At 40.8% G+C, this 21,279-nt stretch overlaps 1 protein-coding gene across 1 annotated transcript in view; it reads right to left on the bottom strand.

Moving 5' to 3' along the window:
• Positions 1 to 21,063, bottom strand: part of gfra2b (GDNF family receptor alpha 2b) — a 111,898-nt gene extending 90,835 nt beyond the window's left edge. Inside the window, exons 1-2 of the mRNA XM_062435147.1 lie at positions 21,054 to 21,063; positions 17,439 to 17,738 (exon numbers count right to left, since the gene is read on the bottom strand). Coding sequence (XP_062291131.1) covers positions 17,439 to 17,738; positions 21,054 to 21,063 — 310 coding nt within the window. The remainder of the gene's footprint in view (positions 1 to 17,438; positions 17,739 to 21,053) is intronic.
• Between the last annotated feature and the right edge of the window lie 216 nt (positions 21,064 to 21,279).

Raw genomic sequence — 21,279 nt, 5'->3', positions numbered from 1 at the left:
GCCCCTCCTGCTCCTCCTCCTCCTCCTCCTCTTCCTCCTGCTCCTCCTCCTCCTCCTGCTCCGCTTCCTCCTGCTCCTCCTGCTCCTCCCCATAAGATTTTTTTGTATAATTCTTTGCCTGACAGCGTGTCAGTCATGTTATTTGATTTTCTCCTCCTCTCAGTCGTCTCTGTTGACGGGCTGCATGTGTGTGTTCAGTAAACAGCAGCTGGGAGCCGTCCTCCTGCAGCAGGTGAGTCTGCAGCGAGCCGAGCTGATAACGCTGCACCTGGACTCAACTCTGCATGTTTACTGTCTGACTTTTTATCAGAGTCTGAATCCTGAGATGAGTCAGGGCTGAATCTGACTCGCTCTGATGTCATTCACACGTAAACGGGTCAGTGAGAGGTTTGTTTGTGTTCATGTGTTTTAGTTTAAATTTAAAGGGTTAACATGTGAAAATAAACGTATGAATAACTTGCACACATTCTTTTTTTGTGGACCCAGCATCAAATTTCTGCTTTTAATCCATCCATCCACCAAATAATTCAACTTGCTTCAAAACAATAAATTCTCAATAAAATACATATCAACTAGTTTGGCATGATCAACCAACAAAAATACTAAATGTACATTTTAACAAACCTATTTTTAAACATATTTTTGAATTGCGCATCTTGCCAACCCTTATTAGTCACTGACCCATATGTGAATGGGAGAATGTGACATATATTGTAAAAGCACTATAAAATTACAGTCTATTTACCATTTTTAAAATATCAGCCTGTTTGGGTGAAATAAAAACCATCAGCAGAGTGAGACTATAAAAGCTCATCAGATGCTCTGTTGTTAATGTCAGATACAGGCAGGAGCTGCTGTTCTTTTTCAGACACATTTTGTTTTATAGCAGATTTATATTTAGTCAAATACTCTCTAACAGTCTGTTAGCAGCGACTGTCTGCAGTGTAACATGATATACAGACAAATATCACTGATTACTGCAGAAAACAGGTTCTGCAGCCTGGTTTCTAAGTGGATTTATGGAGGTTTATTGGAGATAATGATCTCCTCAGGAAGTGTGAAGGCCTGTCCACACCAAGAGCTATAATAAACTATAACTATAAGTATAAAATATATAGTTTAAAAAAATGGTTGTAACTGCAGTGGATGAGGGGGTCCACACTACAACTATAACAACATCAACAGTGTTGAATGATATCATTAGATCACTTTCAGAGAAACACTGACAGCCAATCAGAATCCTTCCTATAAGCCGTAGAGCAGCCTGACAGCCAATCAGAATCCTTCCTATAAACCGTACAGCAGCCCGACAGCCAATCAGAATCCTTCCTATACTGTAAACCAAACAGCAGCCCAACAGCCAATCAGAATCCTTCCTATAAGCCGTAGAGCAGCCTGACAGCCAATCAGAATCCTTCCTATAAACCGTACAGCAGCCTGACAGCCAATCAGAATCCTTCCTATAAACCATACAGCGGCCTGATAGCCAATCAGAATCCTTCCTATAAACCGTACAGCAGCCCGACAGCCAATCAGAATCCTTCCTATACTGTAAACCAAACAGCAGCCCGACAGCCAATCAGAATCCTTCCTATAAACCATACAGTAGCCTGACAGCCAATCAGAATCCTTCCTATAAACTTTCAAAACCTGCACATATCATCTTAATTATGACTTTATTATTATTTCTATGTATTTTATTGTAATGCAGCTTTGCTCCTCCCTCAGCACAGATTCAGAGGTGATTTCTTTAGAGAGGTTTGTCTCTCTTTATTATACAAAGATGCTGGAGCTTTGTTCTCTATTATAATGTGATATAAATCTTATCATGTTCAGATGTGAGTCTGTTCTTCAACATTGTCTCTTTTTCCTGTTGAACGTCTTTTAAACACCAGATCCTGTCATTTCCCTTCAATGAGTTAACCCTCCTGTTGTCCTCGAGTCAAGGAAGGAAGGATGGAAGGGATCAGGAAGGGAGGAAAGAAGGAAGGAAGGAAGGAAGGAAATAAGGAAGGAAGGAAGGAAGGGAGGAGGGAGGGTGGGAGGGAGGGAGGAAAGGAGGAAGGAAGGAAAGAAGGAAGGAAGAAAAGGAGTAAGGAGGGAGGGAGGAAGGGAAGGAAGGAAGGCAGGAAGGAATGAAGAAAGGAAGGAAGGAAAGGAGTAAGGAGGGAGGGAGGAAGGAAGGAAGGAAGGAAGGAAGGAAGGAAGGAAGGAAGGAAGGAAGGAAGCAAGAAAGAAGAATGGTAGGAGGAGGGAGCAAAGAAAGAGGGAAGGAAGGGAAGAACGAAGGAAAAAATTAAAGAAAGATGGAGGAAGGAAGGAAGGAAAGAAGGAACAGTCAAAAGAGATGGGGTCAATTTGACCCGGAAGGACGACAGGAGGGTTAAAAAAGAGTGAACTAATTTAATTCCCCCGCCTCCATCCTGTCTTAATGCAGCTTTAGTGTCTGAAATCACTTCCTTACTCTCTCATTCAATCCCTCGCTGCTGCCTCTACAACACACACTCAATGCTTCACTCATTAGCGAGCAGTAAATTGAGTTTCCAGACACTCACTTATCATCATTTTTGAATCATCGCTGTCAGCTGTGGAGTCGCACAACAATCATTTATATAGTGTGTACATATTATTGAGGGTTTTTATACAGCGGATACAAACAGGCTGAGCTGTGACTTGCCTGGAAATGAATTGACTGCGGTCGTGTTTTCAGCAGCTTTCCAAAGAACATACAGGAAGTTCAGACATTCTGATGTTTACTGGATGGGATTTAGGTCATATGGACACAAATACAATCTGAATTAGTCTTTAACCTTCCTGTCGTCCTCCCGGGTCAAATTGACCCCGTCTGTTTTGACTGTTCCTTATTTCCTCACTTCCTTCCTTCTTTCTGTCCTTCCTCCCTCCCTCCTTCTTTCCTTCCTTCCTTCCTTTCCTTCCTTCCGACCCTTCCTTTCCTTCCTCCCTCGTTTCCTTCCTACCTTCCTTCTTTTTTCTGTCCTTCTTTCCTTCCTTTCCTTCCTCCCTTCCTCTTTTCCTTTCTCCCTTCCCCCTCATCCTTCTTTTCTCCCTCCCTCCCTCCTACCTTCCTACCTTCCTCCCTTCTTTCCCTTCTTTCCTTTCTTCCTCCCTCCTTTCCTTCCTTCTTCCTTCCTCCCTTCCACCCTCCTTTTTTCCTTCTTTCCTTTCCTCCCTTCCTTCCGCCCTCCTTTCCTTCCTTCCCTCCTTCCTTCGTCCCTCCTTTCCTTCCTTCTTCCTTCCTTGACTCGAGGGCAACTAGAGGGTTAAATGTTGAATTAAATCTGACTTTCTGTCACCTGTGAGGATCTGCTTACATACACGTAGCCACGCCCTAATGCATACCCTGCTATAATCGTCACATATAAATCAGGGAGGCCAAAATGTCCCAAATGAACATCATTACTGCATTGAAGAAGGCTTTAAACTAGCGATTGAGACCATAAACACATTTTGAAAACGTTTACTGAGGTTAGAAATCAAGTGAGAAGTTGGTGAATTCTCCATTGACTTGTATAGAGACGGAAGTCCTTTTGACACCAAAACGGTCGCCCCCTGGTGGCCTTTTGATAGAATGCAGTTTTAAGTTACTTCTGCATTGGCCTCACTGCAGAGGACCGGAAAAACTCAAAGATTCACTTTAAAATACAAAGATTTCACTCCGAAAGGGATTAATGGGAGCAGTGAGGTCATACGGACACAAATACAATCTGAATGAAGCTTTAAATGTTGAATTAAATCTGACTTTCTGTCACCTGTGAGGAGCTGCTTACATGTAAATCTGTGTTACTCTGAATATCATCATTGTTATTATTGATTATTATTATTCTTTGAGAGGCAAAGGTTTGTTCTTATTGTCTGCTGCTTGGAATGAAATCCAGAAAAGTTTAAAACTGCGCTCCTTTATCTTGTGATGATTTAAAAATTGTATGTCGCTGATGTTTTATTCACAACTCTGCCGGCGTGTAAATCATAAAATCTCTTTCTTTGTGTTTTGTTGTTTTCTGTTAATCCCCGAACAGTCTGAATCTCCTAAAAAATCACATTATTCTACTTATCTAGTGTCATGATGAGGAAACGTTGAAATGAATGTGAATGTGTGGATGAATCAATCAGTATTTAAAAACAATAACCTGCTTCCAGTATCTCAGGTGTGAATTATTTTACTTGTTTTCTAAATGTTTTCTGAATATGTTTAATATTAAAAATAACAAAAACACCTGAAGTCGTCATCTTGGTCTTATTTTATGATACTTTATGGAGCCTTAAACGTTCTGTTCAGGGTTACAACACTAAGGTTTTAACAAATTTTACATCTGTCAAAACAAAAAAATGGTTGTTTTTAGGATATGTCCTTCTTTATACTGACAAAAAAACTTTAAAATTTAAATGTATACATACTTTTTCTAATTGTCCTTTTTATATGAGGTTTTTTTAAATGAAGTCATTAAGGGAGGAAGAAGGAAGGAAAGAAGGAAGGAGCGAGGGAGGGAGAAATATTCATCATTCTTTTGTGGTTTACAACCAATTGAAATTTTCAGGAGCATTCAGTCTTAATTTTGGTAAAAAATGGTACAAATGTCATTTCAAATGATATAAAACCAACAAAAATACTAAATGTACATTTTAACATACCTGATGCTGCTTTTAAAACTAGTTTAACTGATTTATGAATTCATCATCTTACCAACACTTATTAGTTACTGACTCCACGTTCCTCTTGTTCACACTGACTAATAAAAGATGCCGTAAAACTAGTTTTTAAGATCTGTTTAAGGTCTTTTTCTTTATTCATCCATCTATAAAACAATTTTTAAAACAATAAAACCTTAATTCCACATTGATCCAGTTTTCTTTTATTGATCTTTTTTTAATATATTGATTATATTGAACTGGGCGTACTCGGACCTCCATGATGTCTTGCTGCGGAGCCGCTGAGTTCAGTCTGAATTTATCTCCTATAAAACCAACAAAAAATACTAAATGTACATTTTAACAAACCTGATGCTGCTTTTAAAAACTAGTTTAACTGATTTATGAATTACTCCATCTTGCCAAACCTTATTTATCACTGACGTAATTTTGTGTCTTTAAGAAACACAAATAATCAATTATCTCCATCTGAGTCTCACACAGTGTAATGTTCTCGATGCTGCTGGGTGATGAAAGTTCACTTTATATTTACTCTGATTAAGAAGTCGATCACATTAACATAATTGGAATATGATGTTTACTTCCCACATTATTCTCTTAATGGCTTATAATTGCATTCGATGTAAAACTCGGACGGTCGTAGAATAAAACTCCCGATGTGAGCAGCAGAAATGAGGCGAGCCGCTGTGAGGAGGTCACACATTTCCCTTGAGGATTCAGCAGTTTAAGGTCCATTAAGACGACTGGACTGTGTGTCTGGGAGCAAAATGTTTAAATACAAAAAATAAAAAACTAGGAATATATTAGTAACCATAATAGTTTGAGAATTACAGTCTCAGATAATCAGACTGTCTCACATCACAGATTTTATAACAAATCATCTAAGATCCGCTGCATGGTTTAACACTATACATAAATATTAAAATAATAATAATAAATAATGAATGAAGCAAAGCATAAGCCAGCATGAAAGGGTTTTATACAGGTGAGCCTTCAGCTAATAAACAGCCAAGCAAAGTTATGAATGATTGAAAGCATCGTTAGCAGAGGACGACTGAAACACGTTGACTCTGTTTGACTCCTGTTCAAGCTTCGTGTCATCCTCCCGGGTCAAATTGACCTTGTCTGTTCTTTCTTTCCTCCCTTCCTTCCTTCCTTCCTTTCCTTCCTCCCTCCCTCCTTCTCTCTTTCTTTCCTCCTCTCTCTTTCCTCCTTCCTTCTTTCCTCCCCCATCCCCCTTTTTTCTTTCCTTCTGTCTTCTCACTTCCTCCCTCCTCCTTCTCTCTTCTTTCCTCCCTCTACCTTCCTTCTTTCCTCTCCTCCTACTTCCTTCTTTCCTTTCCTCCTTCCTTCCTCCCTCCTCCTTACATCCTTCCTTCCTCCCACCTTTCCTTCCTTCTTCCTTCCTTCCTCCCTTCCTCCCTCACTCCTTCCTTCCTTCTTCATTCCTTCCTTCTTTCTTACCTCCTTCCATCTTTCCTTCCTCCTCCCTTCCTCCTTCTTCCTTCCTTCCTTCCTCCCTCCTTTCCTTCCTTCTTCCCTCCTTCCTTCCATCCTTCCTTCCTCCCTCCTCCTTTCCTTCCTTCTTTCCTCCGTCCTTCCATCCTTCCTTCCTCCTCCTTCCTTCCTTCTTCCCCCTTCCTTCCTTGACTCGAGGACAACAGGAGGGTTAAAAGCTCACTTCTCTCTATAAACACTGAGTCCATCAATGTTTTTATTGAGTCATTCTGGTCTTAATCTCTAATTCAGGCCTTCTAATAAATGTGCTGGTGCTCATTTAGAAATTATTGCTCTGCTAATAAGATTTAAAGACTTATAGTAGCTTTTATATCTGCTATTTTGAATTGCTCATCTTGTTAACACTTATTTATCACTGACCTATATAAACCATCAGTAGGATTATTGCATCACTTAGCAGTCTGTGATGATTTAGTAACACAGGTGATAAGTGTCCGTAGTACAATCTCAACTTGTGCACTCAAAACATTAAGTATAAGTACAGAAGTATGTGAAGTGAGAAACAGCAGCAGTTTATGTCTCTGCATACACACAGAATAATATATAAACTATAAATACTCGACATTAACAGCTCTGACTCCTTCAGCACCTGTTTCAACCAATCACTGAACTCTAAACATCTAAACCAGCTCCGAAATGAACGCATATGATATTCAGAAGAGGAGATTTGTGTTCTCATCTCCTTCCCCCCAAGCTGGACTCCCTCCACTGCCTGCAGCAGTAACAGCAGGTCACAGACTTATTTGCTTGGCCTGATAGTCGGAGAGCTTTGTCCCAGCAGGAGCTCAGAGCAGAGGTGAAGACATCAGCTGACCGTGACTAACGCCGCCGCCTGCAGCCCTCCGTCACCTCCAGGGACAGTTTACCTCAGATTATACTGCGAGAAGCCTCGGCTTTCCTTCCTCCCTTCCTTCTTTCCTTTCCTCTTTCCTCCCTTCCTTCTTTCCTCCCTTCCTTCTTTCCTTCCTCCATCCCAATTCATTCATTCCTTCCTCCTCCTCCCTCCTTCTTTCCTTCCTTCCTTCCTTCCTTCCTTCCTTCCTTCCTTCCTTCCTTCCTTCCTTCCCTTCCTTCCTCCCTCCTACCTTCCTTCTTTCCTTCCTCCCTCCCTCCTTCTTTCCTTCCATCCTTCCTTCCTTCCTTCCTCCCTCCCTCCCTCCCTCCCTCCCTCCTTCTTTCCTTCCATCCTTCCTTCCTTCTTTCCTTCCTCCCTCCTACCTTCATTCCTTCTTTCTTTCCTCCGTCCTTCCTTCCTTCCTTTCCTTCCTTCCTCCTTTCCTTCCTTCTTCCTCCCTTCCTTCCTCCTCTCCTTCCTTCTTCCTCCCTTCCTTCCTCCTTTCCTTCCTTCTTCCTCCCTTCCTCCCTCCTTTCCTTCCTTCTTCCTCCCTTCCTTCCTTAAACTCATCCCAGATTATACTCGGCTCTCCTTCCTTCCCCTCGAGTCACATTGAGATAAACCAATAATGATCCAGTGTGTGTTGTCACAAAGAGTTTCTGTCTCTGGGAACAAATGTGTGCAGTCTGATCATCTGTCAGCCTTTGATGTGACAAACACTTTCAGTTTGACTTTGTCTGTCCAAGCTGTTCACAGTTCTGCGGCTCAAACGGATTAAAAATCAATGCAAACTGTTTGTGTTGATGTGTTTTTTTAGTTTAATCAAAGCTTTTTCATGAGTGTAACAAATTGATTTAAAAAGGAAGGAGATGAATTATCTTCTTCTTCTTCTCACTCAGACATCTTTCACCTGCATCTCTGATCTGCTGGTTGTGTCGATAAGAAGTTGCTGACTCGCTTTTTAAAGTCATGTATACTCAGTGTTAGAGAGTAACGAGCTTTTAATTTAATAAGAAATACATGTAAGTGTTGATGATTATAAAGGAGGTTACATCTGAAGTCAGACCTTTAAGATTTTACTTACTAATTTTTCCTCATGTTTTAATATTGAAAATGTTACTGAATACATATATTGCTGTTTTTAATTCTTTGAAATAAATATTTTGTTTTTATTTAGTAAATAAATCATGACATGGGCTTATTTGGAGGAAGGAAGGAAGGAAGGAAGGAAGGAAGAAGGAAGGAAGGAAGGAAGGGAGGAAAATAGGAAGGAAGGAAGGAAGGAAGGAAGGAAGGAAGGAAGGAAGGGAGGGAGGGAGGAAGGAAGGAAGGTTGGGACGGAGGAAAGAACGAATGAACGAAGAAAGCAAAGAAGGAAGGACACAAGTAAGGAAGGAAAGAAAGAAAGTAGGACAAACGAAGGAAAGTAGGAAGGGATGAAGGAAGGAAGGAAGGAAAGAAAGGAAGGAAGGAAGGAAGGAAGGAGGGAAGGAAGGAAGGAAGCACAGAAGGAAGGAACATTATAATCATCATTACAATAAAAACTCATCACACTTCAGCAGCAGAGTGACGAATCTTTTTGGGGACAAAAAGATTGAGACGCTGATTCATCGTCTCACTTTATATTTCTACCATCAAACGCAGCGTAACTCTTTACAGTTGGAGAACTTTTCTGGACAGTTTGACTCAGATAACATTGTTTTACCCTCCGTCTCCCTCTCTGCTCTGTCCTTAACGACCAGAAACAGTCAGAAAACATGCAGGTTTGATCTGAGTGTTCCCTCCGTCTATCTCATCTCTGCTCCCTCTGCTCCATTTTTCTCCTTTCTTTTCTGCTCCTCATCCTCAAATTGCCTCTTCTTCCTGTCATCTGCTGTCATCATACTTTCATCTAATTCCCTGGATATCTCTCTTTATCTGCTCCGATCCCCTCCGACGTCTCCGTCCATGCGCCTCTGAGTGAGAGCCGAGGTGATAAAAGATAGTAACACGTTATTTTTAAAAACATGTATGAGCTGAACATCCTGTAATCAAGCAAGTGATGGTTTAAAATGTGCCTGCTAGCAAATATTTGGTCCATTTTAAAGCGTTTTTAACCCTTACATTGAGTTCTGGGTCAAATTGACCTATTTTTTTATTTTTTAGAGCTGTAAAAACACCTTATTAACATTTATTTTAGCAGACCTTTCCTAATTAGAACCACAGTATACCAAAAATAGAAATAAAATGCATCATTTTTTAAAGTTTTGTGCAGCTTATATATATTTTTATATATGCAAATGTACAAATTTGACCTGTATTTATTTAAAAATGTCAAAATCTGCATTCAAACATATTGTTGTATTTTTTTCATATTCTATAAAATGTTTTTCCTGGATCATAATATAGTAATTATACATTTCTTTTAATCAAATAGAAGGATTAATTTACTCTCCTGTTGTCCTCGAGTCAAGGAAAGAAGGGAGGGAGGAAGGGAGGAAGAAGTAAGGAAAGAAGGAAGGAAGGAAGGAAGGAAGGAAGGAAGGAAGGAAGGAAGGAAAGGAAGGAAGGAAGGAAGGAAGAAAGGAAGGAAGAAAGGAGGGAGGAAGGAAGGAAGTAAAGGAAGGAGGAAGGGAGGGAGAAAGGAAAGGAAAGAAGGAAGGGAGGAAGGAAGAAGGAAAGACAGAGGAAGAAGGAATATAGGAGGGAGGAAGGGGGAAAGAAGGAAGGATAGGGGGAGGAAAGAAAAGAGAAGGAAGGAGGAAGGAAGGAAAGAAGGAGGAAAAGTCAAAACAGACGGAGACCCGGGAGGACGACACTAAGGTTAAATATTTATTAATGACTGATGGAGGATTTATGGTAAATTGGTGTAAAGACTAATATGAGTCAGAATATGAACAGTATGTAAAGAGTTAAAGTATTTATATAGTAGAATTAACTCCATAAGAACGATGAATAATTCAGTGCAATCATTCTAATAAAGTTAATTAATCGGTGTAATTCGGTTCGTTTATTGGAGTTAAAACACTTAAATAAATAATCTCACCGCTTTGTCACCAGTTGTGATTGTTTGCAGCACATTTCTGTATTTAAAGTGCTTTTTTCTTTCTATTTGAATATCGTTTTCTATGTTTCTTTTTCTGTATTTCGAGGCTGCTGTCTCATCTGTTTTATTCCTGTTTTATTTTGATATGTTACTCACATCTCCTCTCATTTCAGATAACTTCACTTCCTATCCTCGTGTGTTTTCCGCCTTTCTGATTGGCTTTCTCCTCCCCTGATTGTCTGCACCTGTGTCTTATTAATGACTCATCTCTACAGTATTAAGCCGGTGTCTTTCTCTCTGTTCTTCCTTTCTGTCTCGTGTTAGTCTGTGTGTGTTTCTCTCTCTGTGGGTTTTTGTGAACCTTACTTTTACCTCTGCCTTTATTGTCTTTACTATCTGTTACCCACCTTGTGCATTTGAGTCCAACTGTGTTCCAGTCATTACAGCCACTTTATAAAACTCTCCCTCATTCTCTCACTTTAGAGCAGAAACTGGATGTGAAGCAGATCGGTCACATGTGTCCGAACCAAATCTCACAGTTAGTATCAGTCCAATTCATCCAATCAGTGCGTTCCTACATACAATTGCATACTAGTGTGTTCTCTACATTAACGTCTATTTTCAGTCTGATCTGTGAGTTTTATTCCTCTCAGCTTCTCCATGTTCTGCTTAATGTGTGAATCTAGCTCTCAGCTGCTCTGCCTGTTTATTAAACACTGAATGATGAATAAAATATACTCAGTGAGTTCTGTAGTTGGCAGGCTGCTGTGTTGCTTCTCACTACTAATTAATGAACAGAAAGTTAATCTGATGATCAGTTTTATCATTTAGAGTTTGTTTCATATATAAATATTATATAAATATATTCTCACTGTCAATAAATCTCATGTTTGGATTCAAACCAACAAATTTGTTGCAAAAAGCTTCAAAGCATCTTCTTGACTTTGAACACTGAACATTATAAATATCTCAAAGAATCTCAGAGTTCAAAGACGTTTTGATGTGAAGCTCAACAAGCTGGTTAGAGCTGAAAGAGAAGCACGTCACTGCACATGCTCAGTAGCGTCCACAGAGCTCTACGCACGTTACTGCACATGCTCATTAGCGTCCGCCTTACTGCACATGCTCAGTAGCGTCCACTGACCCAGGAAATCTGACGCCCGTTACTGCACATGCTCAGTAGCGTCCACAGAGCTCTATGCACGTTACTGCACATGCTCAGTAGCGTCCGCTGACCCAGGAGCTCTACGCACCATTACTGCACATGCTCAGTAGCGTCCACAGAGCTCTATGCACGTTACTGCACATGCTCAGTAGCGTACGCTGACCCAGGAACTCTACGCCCGTTACTGCACATGCTCAGTAGCGTCCACAGAGCTCTATGCACGTTACTGCACATGCTCAGTAGCGTCCGCTGACCCAGGAGCTCTACACACGTTACTGCACATGCTCAGTAGTGTCTGCCACACGCAGAGCTCTATAGAGACGATTATATGGTGTTTTGAGGTCATTTTGAGTAAAGCTAAATTAATAAACAGGACAGTTTGTGCAAGAAAGTAATTTATGATGAGATGATAGGAAAACAGAAACTCAAAGCAAGCCTCTGTGTCTTGAGATCATAGACTGTATATAAAATTGACGTAACATCCGTGACATCACCCATTGGTTTGTGGACTGCTGCTCGGAGGCCAATAGTATCGGATCTGAGCAGCTCCATCTTGAAAATTTCAGGTGCATGCTGGGAATAATAAAAACATGGATTCTACTTATATGGGCATCAGGAGGAGCATGAGGCGCCCTCCTGAACCTGTGAACCAATCAACCTGTCAATCACCACGTAGCCACGCCCCTAATGCATACCCTGCTTTATCGTACATATAAAATCAGGGAGGCCAAAATGTCCCAAATGAACATCATACTGCATTGAAGAAGGCTTTAAACTAGCGATTGAGACCATAAACACATTTTGAAAACGTTTACTGAGGTTAGAAATCAAGTGAGAAGTTGGTGAATTCTCCATTGACTTGTATAGAGACGGAAGTCCTTTTGACACCAAAATGGTCGCCCCCTGGTGGCCTTTTGATAGAATGCAGTTTTAAGTTACTTCCACGTTGGTCTCATTTCAGAGGACCAGAGCTCCCCGCCTGGTTGAGATGTGACAGCAAAAGTAGAATAATGCTATAAAAACAGGAAGCAACTGTAATTTGTGACGTTTTCTGACATCTCAAACTCCGACTATAAATATAAATCTGTAGTTTGGATGTTCAAATAAAACCTCATCAATTCCAAAACTGTCGCTTCACTTTCATTTCTGGCAGACAAAGAGATTCACAGTGTGAGAGACTGAGACTGTTATAATAATAGTCATATATCAGACTTTATCTGCTTTATAATGCTGACCATAACTTTATAATTCTCTCTTTTTTAATCCCCCCCCCCCACACACACACACACACACACACACACACACACACACACACACACACACACACACACACACACACACACACACGCACCTTCTAACCCTCGGATGCAGAGAAAACTTCCCTCTCACCTGTTCTTCCCTCCTTGGATTTTCTATTATAAGTTTTTAATCTGGAAAGCCAGAGCAAATCCTCTCCTGCCTTGTTAAATATGCGAGCATGAATGAGAGACAGAAGGAAGGCGGAAACAAACTCTTTTGTTCCCGTTTGTCACATAAAGCACAATGGAAGAAAAGACGAGAAGAAGGAGAAGAAGCTGGAAACTGCAACCGGCCCAGTTTCCTCAGCAGGCGTGTGTGTGTGTGTGTGTGTGTGTGTGTGTGTGTGTGTGTGTGTGTGTGTGTGTGTGTGTGTGTGTGTGTGTGTGTGTTTGTGTGTGTGTGTGTGTGTGTGTGTGTGTGTGAAACCATGTGAGATGTAATTAAGCCTGCAGCAGATGCACCGAAACCTTCCTCTGAGAAATACAGATCATCTTTAAGCTTCTTTGTAATCGGAGCCGCTGCTGTTAGAAAGCAGACTCAGACTGTATTTACTGTATCTGCACATTTCTGCCGTGTTCGGATCATTTGTTTTGAAGTCTTAATACTAACGACTCAGCTGCTGGATCCCAGATAAACCTCGTCTACCTGCGTCACCCAGAACTCTGCCCGGTGCTGTGTTCATTCATTAGTCCAGTCTGCTGCCTCTCTGTCTGATCTCACAGTTATTATCATGTTCGAGGGTTTTTTGGAGGAAAATGAAGTCGTCCAATTAGACTCTGAGCTCATCTGCTGCTTTTTGCTTTAATGTCTGATGAGACTCGTCCTCATTTAACTGTCTCAGGTTCTTATAAAGCCAGAGATGGAAACTATGTCAGTATATTAACTAACTTATACTTTACTGTAGTACAGTTTGAGGTACTTGTACTTTACTGTAGTACAGTTTGAGGTACTTGTAATTTACTGTAGTACAGTTTGAGGTACTTGTGCTTTGCTGTAGTACAGTTTAAGGTACTTGTACTTTACTGTAGTACAGTTTGAGGTACTTGTGCTTTACTGTAGTACAGTTTAAGGTACTTGTACTTTACTGTAGTATAGTTTAAGGTACTTGTACTTTACTGTAGTACAGTTTGAGGTACTTGTACTTTACTGTAGTACAGTTTGAGGTACTTGTGCTTTACTGTAGTATAGTTTGAGGTACTTGTACTTTACTGTAGTACAGTTTGAGGTACTTGTACTTTACTGTAATACAGTTTGAGGTACTTGTACTGTACTGTAGTATAGTTTGAGGTACTTGTACTTTACTGTAGTACAGTTTGAGGTACTTGTACTTTACTGTAATACAGTTAGAGGTACTTGTACTTTACTGTAGTACAGTTTGAGGTACTTGTGCTTTACTGTAGTACAGTTTAAGGTACTTGTACTTTACTGTAGTATAGTTTGAGGTACTTGTACTGTACTGTAGTATAGTTTGAGGTACTTGTACATTACTGTAGTATAGTTTGAGGTACTTGTACTTTACTTTTACTTTACTAATACTGCATACTACATCACTTATAATACTTATATACTGACTGTAGTAGTATATTTCATGCAGTACTTTTACTGTAATATATTATTAGTAATTTACAGTATTGATAGTTGTACTGCAGTCAACCATCAGACAGTGTTGCATTAATAAATGATGATGTTTGGAAACTTGCAGAGAATAATTATCAGACATAAATGTGGTTAAAACTAATTATAATATTGACCGTTATCTTTATTGAACTCAGAGTGAGAAACTGTTTTATCTGCACGACGGCACATAAACACGTCAGACCTGCGCTCTCATTGGACGATCAGAGCTGGAAAACCTGCAGACTAGACAAAAAAATAACTCCTTCCATCTTTCACATTGTCTCTTCATCCTCAGTCAGAATAAAGCTGCCAGATGTTCCACAGATGTTATTTTTAGCTCCGGATCAGATACTGAAGCAGATTTGTTAATAACTTATTATAAACTTATTGGTATTAACTTTCCATCTGAACCTTCTCCACCTGCACAAAGCTCCTTTTAGTATTTAATTATGCTATTCTGCCCTGTGAGATACTAGGCTTCATTTTTTATAACATGACACCTTTAATATAAAAAACCCCTCCAGAAATATTTTAATACATATTAAACTTTGCTTGGAATAATAGTGGTTGCCTTTTGTTTTATCCTTACCCCTCCTGGTGTCCTCAACTCAAGGAAGGAAGGAAGGAAGGAAGGAAGGAAGGAAGGAAGGAGGAAGGGAGGAAGAAGGAAGGAAAGGAGGGAGGAAGGAAGGAGGAACGGAGGAAGAAGGAAGGAAAGGAGGGAGGAAGGAAGGAGGGAAGGAAATAAGGAAGAAGGAAGAAAAGGCAGGAGGAAGGGAGGAAAAAAGGAAGGAAGGAAAGAAGGAAGGAGGAAGGGAGGAAGAAGGAAGGAAAGGAGGGAAGGAAAGACGGAAGAAGGAAGAAAAGGCAGGAGGAAGGGAGGAAGAAGGAAGGAAGGAGATGATCATTGAATTGATCATCTTACCAACACTTAACTGACCCAACCAGAGACTGTAGATCAGCTGGAAATATGGACAATTACAAAACAGCAGTGGCCTAAAATCTAGAGAGACCAGTAAAAAAGGCAAAAAGGCAGAATGTGCAACTATAATCCCAGAAGCATGTGGCGAGGCACCCCCCCCCCCCCCCCCCCCTCCTCCTTTTGTCAAGTACTGAAGCGTCTCCAGTGAGCTATTCAACGTCTCCGCTCGCTTTGAGGCCAACAGGAATCTGCATCTGAACACACAGCTCAAGACTCTGGGATCAAACTGTCAGTCAAGCTGATCGACGCTGATCAGATCAGATCGTGTTGCTGCTGCTTCTATTTCTGCCTCAGATATATTCAGACATATATTCTAAGGAAATGTTTAGTTGTAATATGAGAAGGTTTGTTACGCGGCTGACCGAGGAGGACGAAGAGGGACGGACAGGAAATATGACTTCATCCTCTGTTGATTGTTGATTCCAGACTAGCTGTGATGTCACAAATCCTGCTCGTAGGTTGACGAGTTAAAAAAACTGATATTTAAGGCGACTGAAAAGAGACTTTAAATTTATCCTATCAAATAAAAAATCTCCAGTTTTTAAAGATGCAATATGACCGAAGGCAACTTTTTTTGTCCTATTTCAGGATGAAGTTTAAAGACAAATTATGTTTTATTATCTATTTACTTCAAGTACAATGTGAGAATATCTGGTTGGAAGCTGAAGTCATAAATCTACAGTATTTATGAGGAGTTTAAATGTCAGTGATTGATGTTCATATAGTCGCTCGATGTTCAACCACCTGAGAATAATCATCAAACTAAAACACTTATACAGTATCTCCCTGCAGATGCAAATCAGACTAAAACAATAAGCAATAAATAAATCAATACAAACGTTAATCAATCATCTGACGTTACTGTTCCTTCAAATTGACCCCGTCTGTTTTGACTGTTTCTTCTTTCCTCCCTTCCTTCCTTCTATTTGTCCTTCCTCCCTCCTTCTCTCATTCCTCCCTCCCTTCTTTCGTTCCCTCCTTCCTTCCTCCTTTCCTCTTGTCCTTTCTCCCTCCCTCTTTCATTTTTTCCTCCCTCAATTCCTCCCTTCTTTCCTCTGTCCTTTTTTCTTTCCTTCCTCCCAACCTCTTTTCCTTTCTCCCTCCCTCCCTCCTTCCTTCCCTCCTCCTTTCCTTCCTTCTTCCTCCCTCCCTTCCTTCCTTCCTTCCTTCCTCCTTTCCATCCTTCTTCCTCCCTTCCTTCTTCCTCCCTTCCTTCTTCCCTCCTTTCCTTCCTTCTTCCTCAAGCTCTGCGTGTGATGGCCGTCTTTAATAGAGTCCCACAATAAATGAAGTAATGAACACCTGCAGCCAACAAGCCTCCAGTAATTAATGAAGTTTAATTTTTTTTTAAAAGGAAAATTGAAAAACAAGATTCATCACAGATTGAGCTTCACATCAGGAAGCCGAGAGGTAATGAGCCGCAAAATGTAACAAACTTTAAATGTTTTATGACAAGTGTTCTGTCCTGAAAACCAACCTCACACACACACACACACACACACACACACACACACACACACACACACACACACACACACACACACACACACACATAGTCTGTAACGCTGCTGATCGTATTGAGTGTTACAGACGTCTAAGACAATGTGTGTGTGTGTCTGGCTTAAAGGTGTGTCAAGTGTGTGTGTGTTTGTGTTTGTCTGTATATCTGTGCGTGTGTGTGTGTGTGTGTGTGTGTGTGTGTGTGTGTGTGTGTGTGTGTGTGTGTGTGTGTGTGTGCGATGCAGAGGCTTTGCGAGCATTGCTGGCACTATAGAGACATTCTTAGTGGAATGGAGAACAAAGAGAGAGGCTCTTAATGAGCTCTGCAACTGCTGAGACCCAAACTAGGCCAGCCAACTGTGTGTGTGTGTGTGTGTGTGTGTGTGTGTGTGTGTGTGTGTGTGTGTGTGTGTGTGTGTGTGTGTGTGTGTGTGTGTGTGTGTGTGTGTGTGTGTGTGTGTCCTATCGGCAGTGCTGACACACACAGAACACAGAGCAGGACCAGCAGTGGGACCAGGTGACTCTGAGCTCTGCTGTCGCTGCTCATTTGTTCCATTAAAATTCCCGAAAGCCGACGACAACAAAACGCAGCACAAACAGTTAAAGTGAGAGTCGAACCAGCAGCTCTGCTCTCTCTCCAGGTCCCACTACACACTTCAGGCGAAATTCAAACCCACACAACTGATGCAGAGCCATCTTTAACCTCAGTGCATGCTCAAGTTGTTCTGTTTCATCTGCCAGAAACTCTCAGCTCCAAACATTGAGGGGAAATCAACAGGCACCAGGAGGCTTAATTAACTCTCCGCACAGCTCAGTGTTGGAGGCTTACCCTCAGTCAGACCCATGTGGATGCTCCAGTAGTTCTGCAGGCACTGCAGCTCCTTCTTCATGCCTCTCTTGCAGCGGCAGTCGTACAGCGGAGAGTCCTGCAGCACCTCCAGCGCTCCCTGGCACTCCTTGGAGGCCAGCATGGCGCTGCGCTCCTTGTCCCCGCCGGACAGACACTGGCGCATGATCCGGTAACGTGAGCTGCACTGGCTGTTCTGGTTGCACAGTTCAGAGGCTCGGACACAGTCCAGAGGTTCCCTCCAGCCGGGGGGGCCGAGCTCCGAATCACACACACACACATCTGGAGGGGAGAGAGGAGACAATTAGGGATTAAAGATTAGAATGCAAATCTAGCACAAAGGAAGCTTTATGTGTGTTTGAGGCCAAGTTTACACCTGTAGAAGAGTTTATAAAGCTTCTGATTGCTGTTCAGTGTGTATAAAGAGTGTGTACCCAACAGCTCTGTGTTTATATATTATATAACATGCATCCATAGTGTCATAAAACAGCATTTTCATTGATTTGATCGCTCTGATTGATTGGTTGATTGTAATTGTAGCTGTAAAAACTTTTACTGGAGAAATAATCAGAAATTTGATGATCCTAAACAAAAGATCTCATGTTATCAGGAGCGAACAGTTGTCTGATTTCAACCCTTAAAAAATAAATATTCTTCACATCTCCAGCTTTATATTAATATTCTGTGTCTCTACTGGAATAAAAACTCCTTATTTATCTTCTACTGGTCCTTTATGCAGCCGCTCAGTTCAGCCTCTGTCTATTAACAGACCGTTTTAGCTCCTGTCTCTTTAAGGACCACCTTAGGAACCACATTAGCAACAACCTTAGGAATCACCTTAGGAACCACCTTAGCAACCAATTTAGCAACCACCTTGGCATCCACCTTAGGAACCACCTTAGGAACCACCTTAGCAACCACCTTAACACCAACCTTAGCAACCACCTTAGCAACCACCTTAGGAACCACATTAGCAACAACCTTAGGAATCACCTTAGGAACCATCCTAGCAATCACCTTAGGAACCACCTTAGCAACCAATTTAGCAACCACCTTAGCATCCACCTTAGGAACCACCTTAGGAACCACCTTAGCAACCACCTGAGGAACCACCTTAGCAACCACTTTGGGAACCACCTTAGGAACCATCCTAGCAACCACCTTAGGAACCACCTTAGGAACCACCTTAGGAACCACCTTAGCAACCATCCTAGCAACCAAGGCTATGGAGTATACAGTCATTTGCAGGTATGTGTCACATTCGGAGGACTTTTAGTTTTCTTGTCACCACTGAGACTGTGAGTGCTCTGATTTATTGTCTCTATATTAGAAGCAATTTATGTTGTAAGGGAGGAATACTGTGAGTTAGTTTGACTCATTCAATCATTATTATTTATTTATTTATTTGGCAAATTGAAAGTCTGTTGTGTAAATTGAAGCAAACTGATGATAAAACAGAGTCATTACTGTCGCTGTCCTTCACACCACAGACACTGTTGCATTCTGGGAGTTTCCTCGTCTTCACTGCCGGCTTCTTTTTACAGCTCGCAGCCAAAAACAAATGTAATGGAAACATATCAGAGTTCTGTTTAAAGAGGGAAACAACGACGCTGCTGCACCATCAAACCCCGACACCCCCGAAATATATGACAGAAAGATGATGTCGGCTTTCAGTAAACATCATGATAGACTTCTGACAGCGACAGCGACGCAGAGCTACATTTATTTTAACCGTTAACTCGCCTAACCTCGTGCAAAACAAACATTTATTTACTTTATTTATTTATTTTTCCTTCATGGCAGCACTGAGCTCGTGTTGCTGTATTTTCTCTGAAGGTTTTTATTTCAACTTTATTTCATTTGTCAGACGTCCAAAACAATCCTGTGTGAGTCACTATTCATCTTTTATTGGCACACACACACACACACACACACACACACACACACACACACACACACACACACACACACACACATGAAGAGACTTTATTCAGTCTGCATTTGATGACTTGCATCATTCAATTCTGTCTGATTTTTATATTTTATTTTTATTCTTTTCCATTTTTATTTATTGATTATTTTCTCTCTTTATAACCTTCTTTTTGTTTAAATGTATGTCTAGTTTTACTTCATCTCATCTCCTCTTATTTATTATATGTATACAGGTCAATTTGAGATACATGCATTTAATAATCGAACTGAACTAAATTATTTTTATTTCATTATAATCTTTTTTTTCTTTTTAATACCTCCTCCTCACATTCTGGTTTTACTCACATTATATTTTAGTGACTTTATTTAATTATGTATTTATTATATTTAAACTTTATTTAAATGTATTTATTTATGTATATTGCTTATTATTCATCTATTTATATTGTTTATAATTTGTGTTTTATTTTATTTGGGTTACCATGTAAAGAACTAAATAGTCAATAAACGTATGCAGCTGTTAGTTCAGCACCATCTGATCTCATGTGGACCAGACCAGTCAAACCAGTACATTACACCTTTAACCCTCCTGTTGTCCTCAAGTCAAGGAAGGAAGGAAGGGAGGGAGGAAGGAAGGATGGAAGGGAGGGAGGAAGGGAGGATGGAAGGGAGGAAGGGAGGATGGAAGGGAGGGAGGAAAGAAGGAATGGAAGGAGGAAGGAAGGAAAGGAGAGAAGAAGAAAGGAGGGAGGAAGGAAGGGAGGAAAGGAAATAAGGAAGGAAGGACGGAGGAAGGAAGGAAGGAAGGGAGGGAGGGAGAAAGGAAAAGAGGAAGGAGGGAGGGAGGAAGGACAGAAGGAAGGAAGGAAGGGAGGAAAGAAGGAACAGTCAAAACAGACGGGGTCAATTTGACCCGGGAGGACGACATAGACAATAGAGCTTTGAGTCATATTTATTCAAAAATTCAAAAACATACTATTGAATTCTTCACATTTAACATAGTTTATGTTTTTTGTGTAAAAACGGAATAATAAACTCTCTCAGCTCTCTGAAAGCTTCATTAAGGATTAATCTCACTATTTATATGTGACTGAGGTTTTCATGAATGACTTGTGCAGAAATCTGGTAGAGAGTAATTATGAGGGGAAACTGTGAGGAGTCTGAATATGATCAGTATGTGAGGGTTAAAAACTAGAATTAATTACTGAAGTTTCAACACTTTGTAAAGTTATCCAGTGGGGCCGGATTGGACCCTTTAGGGGGCCCGGTTCTGGTCCACGAGCCGTATGTTTGACACCCCTGAAATAATGGATCAATTTAACCAATCGTCTCAGCTCTGGGCGGCACAGCTGGAGGGAAACAGAGACGAGTAATTAAAGCGACACATTTCATAGTTAATAAAGCACCACACACACACACACACACACACACACACACACACACACACACACACACACACACACATACACACACACATACACACACACACACACATACACACACACATACACACACACACACACATACACACACACACACGGACACACTCTCTCCCTCATTAATTAATTAGTAATTAATTGAAACTGCAGGCTGCTGCGTTTCGTGTCCCGCACCGTTCAAACAGTCACTTCCTGTCTCTGGTTCTGGTTCTGTCTCAGATCTGACCTTGACTCATCCTCACTGAACTCTGAGAGAAGAAGAACAGGAAACCAGAACTGGACTGAAACCAGCTCATCAACAACAGAACCGACTTTTATATCAGACCTGTTGTTGAATAATGTCAGAAAAATACTGATTGGATCATAAAATGTGATTAAAAGATAAATCAAAGTCCAGAGCAGCTAATATTTGTCATTATTAACAGAACTATTAATACAATGTACATACAATA

This window comes from Scomber scombrus, chromosome 15, assembly GCF_963691925.1.
Source record: "Scomber scombrus chromosome 15, fScoSco1.1, whole genome shotgun sequence".
Classification (NCBI taxonomy): domain Eukaryota; kingdom Metazoa; phylum Chordata; class Actinopteri; order Scombriformes; family Scombridae; genus Scomber; species Scomber scombrus.
The sequence above is the reverse complement of the archived record's forward strand: the minus strand, read 5'-3'. Positions and strand labels throughout refer to the sequence as shown.